At 42.6% G+C, this 8226-nt stretch overlaps 1 protein-coding gene across 1 annotated transcript in view; it reads right to left on the bottom strand.

Annotated features, from left to right (window-relative positions):
• Positions 1-1814: 1814 nt before the first annotated feature.
• ELAC2 (elaC ribonuclease Z 2) overlaps positions 1815-8226 on the bottom strand; it is a 95561-nt gene continuing 89149 nt past the window's right edge. Inside the window, exons 21-23 of the mRNA XM_088468613.1 lie at positions 5937-6015; positions 3709-3853; positions 1815-2679 (exon numbers count right to left, since the gene is read on the bottom strand). Of these exons, the coding sequence (XP_088324739.1) occupies positions 2458-2679; positions 3709-3853; positions 5937-6015 (446 nt within the window). The 3' untranslated portion in view covers positions 1815-2457. The remainder of the gene's footprint in view (positions 2680-3708; positions 3854-5936; positions 6016-8226) is intronic.

Raw genomic sequence — 8226 nt, 5'->3', positions numbered from 1 at the left:
ACCTCCAACAGACTTTTAACCTTCCTAATCAACATTTCTATATGTACCTCCAAACACGTCACTATATTTCATCACTCCCTTTCTGCAACAGACTACCTCGAAGCCTAACTTAAATTCGTTTCTCACAACCCTTACCGACTAAAATATATATACTGCGAGTTTGCAAACTCGTCCTCAGAGCCTCACAAAATCACACTCTTTACATCCTGAATAAAAGACATTCCTTCTTTCCCCTCACCTGATGACATTTTTGGACACCATGCAAAGATTATGAAGATTTTACAATCTTCATATCTCCAAGAGGTCCATTTGCGCACACTTTACAGAGCTTACATTTCACCAGCTCAATGTAAGTACTTTACTGTACTCAGAGCTACACTTTGGGCATCTGCCAGAATCAAACTCAGCAAAATTTTGACATTGCTTTTGGGAATGCGTCAAAAAACTTGGGCGCAAAATACTCTCATATTTAAATAATACTTTCTCTCTCCCTCCTCCTGGACCCCTTAGCTTGCCTATTAGCAAAGTTCAAAAATTGGCATCTAGACTTCACAGAAAAAACTCATCCCTTTTCTTAGAATATTAAATCACAGTTACAAAAAAGGTCATCCTAATACACTTCTTGTACTAGGACTTCTTGCTCTCCCCCCTCATTAAGAGAAGTTCATCACAAATCACTGTAATTGTTATATTTTGACAGAAGATTCACTCTACCTAATATTCATAAAAGGGGTTGAAAGATTTTATAAGAAATGGGGTCCTTACATAGAAAACTTAGATACTCCCACCCATTCGCATATATTTAAGCTATTCCAATCTACTGACTGGTACCTCCACAGACGTCTACTATCAAATACCTGAAATTTCAGACTAACTTAGCAGGGGAAATTCATCATAAGATTTGTTGTTTATACTCTGTTTATATAATACTTGGTATCCGCACTGTCGCTCGATCTGCTATGATGTGATGTACTCATGACATGTATTGACCCTATAATGTCCCTCCTCCTTTCCTATTGTATCTTTGTCCTTGTGATGTCTTAACCCTCTCACCATTATTATTCTGACATTGGCTTTTATTGTTAAACTTGCTCATTCTAGTGGTCATTTACACCTAGTCGTATGATATTTCTGTTAAACCACACTTGCTTATGTACAACTTGTACTTTGAACTTTTCATTTGTAAAAACCCAATAAAAATTAATATCAAAACAAAACAAAAAACAGTGAGATTAGTTATTAAATGGACATTAAAGCACTGGCTTTGGTGCTCTCCGCACATTAGAATGTCCTTTCAATTAGTGGCCCTAATAATGCACCTTTGCTACAGCAGGTCCATACCTGGTGCGGTTTGGGAATCAATTCCTAAGACAGTTTTTGCTTAGTATTTCTCTGCAAAATAACTCTTATAAATATCCCCTGGTGTGTTCTGTCCTGCAGCACGCTGCTTTGTGTGTCTACTTCATTCCAGTAACATCTACAATTTCAAGTGACAATATAAATCTGGCCAGGATTCAGCTTTTATCCAGCAAAATAAAAAAACACATGAAATGATGGCTTGCAAATGGTATACTGCTGCTTTGCTGTATTCAAAATTTCCTCCGATGTTCCTCAGTATGGGGCACAAAGAAAAACAAAAATGATGCAGGTATGAGTATTGGGATGATTGCATATTTATAGGTAAACCCCCTTTTATTTTTGAAGAAACACTGAAAAATCAAAGAGTCATTTATCGGAAGTCCTACAGGAATGACGTACAGCGTGAATAAGCACTGAAATTATTTCACAATTCAGTAAACACACAAACCACAAAGTTGCAACCAATATGTTATCTTTATTGCGCTTATTTGTGAGCAAGTTTCCAAATGCTTTTAGATTCAGGACCTCCACAAAAATTATATGAAGAATTTACATTATTCTGGAAAAATAAATGACTCTCTGCTGCTTATATAGGTCACTGGTTTGTACAAACACAATAAAATGTAACTTTATGGTACATCTGCTGGCTGTCCTTGCACTTCCATTCTGGAAAGAAATGACAGCAAGTGACAGGTGTGCTTTGTAATCTGACATTACAGTCACACAGAACTCAAAATTAAATTAAAATAAAAAGTTCTGGGGTTATGTGGGCATTGGGTTCACAATCATTGTGAAAATATATTAAATAGCTTTCAGAGCTGAATGAGCTTTAATAATTTCACTAGCTCCTTTTCTTTTAAATAAAGGGAGGAAATCATGTTTATAACTAATAATTTTTGCCCCCAGTTGCTAGAGACAATTATCAAAGCTCTCAAGTTTCTGTTGGTAAGACGTGTACTGCCATTAAAACAACTGGACTTCCCACAGTAGCCTCATTTAAGGAACCCTTGGCTCAGGGATCTCCTCACTGTTCTGCCCAGGAGGCATGCCCAGTCAGGTGTCTGACCATCCCACTGCATCAGAGTACTTAGTACTTGCTCAATTGGCTTTTAACCTCTTAACACTTTCGGCCTTGCTGGCATCTTCCAGGTCACTCTTGATGCATTGAGCTGCTTTGGCGTTGTCCTGTGGGGTCTCCGATTCCTGGTGACGCAGTTGCCTTTTCTCTCTCCGTTCCTCCAACTCTTCCAGATCTTCAGCAAACAGAGCTTTAATAGGGCCCATTAGCTTGGGGATGGTTTTGAAGTCACTCCACCGAACCTTATGAATGAGTAATAATAATTACCAGAGGAGCAAAGTCAACACATAACAGTGGAGCATATTTGAAGGGTTGTTTAAAATCTAATTTCAGCATACTGTAACTACTTTCTCAAGCATTTAGAATGATTACTAGTCAAAGACTATGCACATTACTATTAAACCAGACATTTTATTTGAGCACAAAATATGGTATCAAATTAGTTAGCTGAAAACTATCAATACTTCACTGAGAGAGCAAATATTTGATATAAGTTGTGGTCAGGGGGAAGATAGTTTCTGCTGCACAGTGGACTTCCCACTTCTACACCAATGCGTGGACATCAGTTATTTTAGTCTTAAAACAGCTGATCAAATAAAAATAAAATAACTTGCAGCCATCTGCACAAAGCACGAATTCATACCTTAGGTTTCTCATGGTAAGAAAATGTTCATTGAGAATTTCATACAACACTTAACTTTTTCCACCCAAAGCATATTTTTGTTAACGAATGTGAAATAAATATCACTTACCTGCAGACCCTGTGATGCCTCCAAGTCTGGATCACGTGCATGGACCATTTGAGCCAGAAAACATGATATTTACTTTCCATTGAAAACTAAAATTATCCTTAAAGTCACTTACACTAATATTGGCAAACTAGCAGATATGGGTGCACATTGATGATGACTGGTATACTCGACAACCATGTGATGGAAAATAACATATCGATTTGGTGGGCAAGTCTATAAATTGACAGTAGCTTACAAGATCTTGAGTAACCCAATTGGTTTGGCTCAAGTGCCACGATGGAAATGGTGTTCAGCTATTGTATGCCCAGCATTACCCATATATTTGTGAATAATTTAAACTTGCATTCAGAGAAAATTGTTACCCTATAATCTTGAGAAATGTACTATATACGACTATTACTAAGAAGGCCTGATGCGTTGGGTTCCAGTCTTAAGGAACACAAATTAGTGGCATTAGGTTAGTTGTTCTCACCATACAGGGTAATACAAGTCACCGCAGAGACCGCAGACATAACTTACCCTCATGTGATCAAATGAGATTCCAACCTTGTCACTGATAGCATTGTCCAGGATAGGCAGCTTGGAATATCTCTGGCTGAAATGATTCAGCATTGTGTATTTTGCATTCATGCTCATTCCAACAGCAATTGCTTGAGAGACTGTGCTATATATTCACAAACAAAAAAAAAGTTCATAATAAATACAATTATTATATACACTGGGTCAAACTACCTGAATTGCACAATCTATTTGGAGAAAAAGAAACTATACAAAATAAATTTTTTTGGTGTTTGCTTTTAATGCTTATCTTGTTAAGTATTTTAAATAATAATGTAGAAAAACACATTTGTTATGTTCACTCCAGGATCTCTCTCTTGCTCCTGGGCATGTCCTTAAGGTGCACTAGGGTGGCTGCCCCCCACCTCAGCCTTTTGCAAGACTATACACTGTATGTGAGTTTGGAACTGTGGATAAATTGTTCTTCTGCTTATGATGGAAGGCTGAGTGGTGATATCCTGATTGATATAATGCCCATGCCATATCTACTATGCTGAAGATATTGTTATGGAACATCCATAGCCTTAATGAGAAGGTTAAACGTTCCTTAGTCCTCAGACAAATTAAGGCCCAGTCTCCTGATGTTTGTTTTTGAGACTCATCTGATGAGTGGTAGAATATTGTGTACTGGACTTTTCACTCCACCTTTCATACCCATTATATAGGTTTTTACGGCATGTAGGGTACGAGTGGACCGTTTATGTTCATTAGTGGATTGATTCATGCCTCTCGCTTTGTCCTGTTGGCAGTTTATTACAATACCCACCTTACTCCTCTGGAATTCTTGCTAGGGCCTGTTATCTTTCCCCCTCAGTTCCAGTAATGTGTGTGGGTGACTTCAACAATGTATTAGATAATGATTTGAATAGGTGGCTGCATCTCTTGCCTCTTGGATTGGCCTAGTTCAGTGGTTTCCAAACTGTGCCAGGGATGCCGTGGCACTGTCACCAGGGTGCCGCGGGCTGGAGGAAAGCTGCTGGCAGTTTTTTCTCTAATCTGCATCGCACCTGGAGCCGGAGTGGAGGTGGGACGGCGATTAGGCGCTGTCATTGGGGGGGCGCAGTCGGAGGGAAGCGGTCATCACTATTTGTGCAGGAGGTGGGACGGAGCGGTGCGGGGGGGCGGCGGTTAGATGTGATTGGAAAGGAGCAGGCAGTGGGCTGGGCTGCCTGTTTTGACGCTTCGGCTGGAGGATCTGAGGGAACGGCTGCGGTGCTGGAGCTCTGTAGTAAAGGTAAGTAACTGTAGCTCCTGTGAAAACAGCTATTAGTGGCACTGGCTGTATACTAACTATAGTGAGGGGGAGGGGGGGACAGCTATGAGTGGTGCTGGCACTGTATACTGAGTACAGGGAGGGGATCAGGGGTGGGGGGGGGCAACTGTGAGTGGTACTGGCTGTATACTAACTATGGGGGGGGAGAACAGCTATGAGTGGCACTGTATACTAACTATAGGGAGGGGGGGAAACAGCTACGAGTGGCACTGGCACTGTCTGTATACTAACTATAGGTAGGGGGGTGGGGGAAACAGCCATAAGTGGCACTGGCTGTATACTAACTATAGGGAGGGAGAGTGTGTGTGTGTGTGGGGGGGGAAACAGCTATGAGTGGCACTGGCAGTATACTATATACTAATTACGTAATTTTGACCCAACTACTTGGGTCACAAAGGTACGGCTCGGTAAGTAATTTGGCTTAGGGATGCCTTGAAAAAAAATGAAGGCGACCCTAAGGGTGCCTTGAACTGACAAAGTTTGAGAACCACTGGCCTAGTTAATACAAGTGTGTCCCATGAGAAGCTTATATACACCAAAATGCACTTCTAAATATGATCATATATGGTGCCTCTGGCAGTCTACCAGGCAAGCTTTGGATCTAGACTCCTCTCCTGAGTAATTTTAATCTTGTGTGTCGTATGGGTGTTCCTGTCACCCTATTGTGTATGCTAATGATGTTATGTCCTGTATTAGATAGCTATACTGTGTTTTATCTAATACTATGCTTGCTCACAGTTCTGCTCTTGCCAAGCCTGTTCCTCTTATGCTCTCCTAAAAGGTGATGAGAGGCTGGAGTTTACAAAACCCAAGGAAGCTACTGTAAATATTCTGAAGATATCACCCAAAACCTGTGGGTTGCAAAATAATGTGCCAAACTCTGTTATTGAAGGACACATAAAAAGTCAGTTAGTACCTGTGTGCTTTCTCAACTGCATCTTTCTCTAAACCATCTTCAAGAGTGGCTTCATGGATGAGAAGAGTAGCATCTTTCCCTGATAAAATAAAATTCCACATTTGTAAAACTGTAAATCCATATAATAATCTGCTAAGGTCTGTTCCATCTCCAACAAGCATGTGCAGTAGGAGCCAGGGCACGTGTCCAAACTGCTAGGGAGACAGGACAGACCCAAGTCCTAGCAGGAAGAGGACGGAACAGAGTGGGGGTCGAGCATCGGGCAAACATTAAAGGTGACCCGGGTCCCTTCACTAGTACATAATACAACATTTTGTTTGCACTGGATTGTAAAAGTGTAAATATTAAAAGAGACCTGATACAATATCATTCAAGTAACCAAACACGGAGAAGCTGTGGAAATAAATTGGATGTGTGAACTTTATTTATAAGACGAGCACAATAATCTTTGCTGTGTGCTTAAACATATCTGAAAGTGAGAAGCGCAGGACACAAAAAAAAAAAAGGAGATATGGTAAGAACTTACCTTTGTTATCTCTCTTTCTACGAAGTCCATAGGGTCCACAGGATACCTTGGGGTATAAGCGATGATGGAAGTCATTGGACACCACACAGTTAAATCTGTCTTCCCAGGATGCACCGGGACACTCTCCTATACCCCACCCCCAGGCCAAGGCACCTCAGTTACGTAACAAGTCATAGGCCGGAGGAGAAAAAGAGAGAAGAAAGTCTGGAACACTCAAGAATCACATTCTCACACAGAAGACGACAGAAAACCGGTGACCAGAGCGAAGCCCATATGAAGCACAGGTGCGACAGGGTGGGGAGTCATGTGGACCCTATGGACTTCGTAGAAAGAGATAACAAAGGTAAGTTCTCACCATCTCTCTACTTTTCTACATCAGGGTCCATAGGGATCAACAGGATACCTTGGGGATGTCCCAAAGCAGTCCCTTTAAGGGTGGGGTTGTTCCTGTGCAAAAAGAATTTGCCGCCCGAAGGAAGCATCCTGAGAGGCGAAGGTATAAAAAGCATAATACCTCAAAGACCACGTGGCCGCCTTGCAAAGCTGAACAGCCGAAGCGCCAGGGCGAGCTGCTCATGAAGGACCCACAGACAGTAGAATGACCAGTAACAGAGGGCAGGACTGGGAAGCCCTCATGAGTGCAAACCTCAGAGATAGTCATGCAAATCAACCTAGCCAAAGTTTGCTTATTGGCTGGCCATCGCTTCTTGTGGAATCCATAAAGTACAAACAAGGAGTCTGACTTCCGAAGGGAACTGGTACGGTCCACATAACTTCTGAGAGCACGTACCACATCCAATGGAGAATTAAAGGCTAGTACTAGAATTTCCTCATTAATGTGGAAACTAGACACCACCTTAGAAAGGAACCCAGGGCGAGTTTGAAGCACCGCCCTGTCCTGGTGAAAAATCAGAAACTGAGGGCGACAAGAAAGAGCCCCTAAGTCTGACACCCTTCTGGTGGAAGCAATAGCCAGAAGAAATACAGTCTTAGTCGTAGGCCATTTGAAATCAACTGTGCTCAGGGGTTCAAATGGAGGTCCTTGGAGAGCCCTCAAGACCACAGCCAAATCCCAAGGAGCCACTGGAGGGACAAAGGGAGGCTGAATGCGAAGGACACCTTACATAAAAGAGTGGATATCAGGGAGAGGAACAATCCTACTCTGGAGCCACTGCGCCCCAACCGTGGAGACAGGCGTCCATTGTCAGGAGGACCCAGTCCGGAATCCAAAAGGGGCGCCCCTTGGTGAGATGACCCGTCTGAAGCCAAGCAAGAGACAGACGCACCTCCGGAGAGAGCTCCATCGTTTGTGCTTTTATCCGATGTGGTAATCCGTCCCACCTGGAGAGGATCAAGCTCTGCAGAGGCCGGGAGTGAACTGGGCAAACTCCACCATGTCGAACGTCGAAACAATGGAGCCCAGTAACTGCATTGCAGAGTGAATGGACACTCGGCGACTGTGTAGGCACTTGCGTACCCGCGTCTGCAAATTGGAGATCTTGTCTGTCGTTAGAACGATCCTCTGTTGAATCCAATAGAGCCCTGAGATGGAGCATCCTCTGGGAAGGAGTTAGGGAGGACTTCTTCCAGTTGATCAGCAGCACAGAGATCGTAAGCTGTAGATGGTGAAGTACCTCTGGAGACCCGGCTAGCAGCAGAAGGTCATCCAGGTAGGGTATCAGGCAGACCCCCTGCAGCCACAGATGGGCTGCCATTACCGCCATAATTTTCGTTAACACCCGAGGTGCAGTAGAAAGGCCAAAC

This window comes from Taudactylus pleione, unplaced genomic scaffold, assembly GCF_031769625.1.
Source record: "Taudactylus pleione unplaced genomic scaffold, aTauple2 ptg000012l, whole genome shotgun sequence".
Taxonomy (NCBI): domain Eukaryota; kingdom Metazoa; phylum Chordata; class Amphibia; order Anura; family Myobatrachidae; genus Taudactylus; species Taudactylus pleione.
The sequence above is the reverse complement of the archived record's forward strand: the minus strand, read 5'-3'. Positions and strand labels throughout refer to the sequence as shown.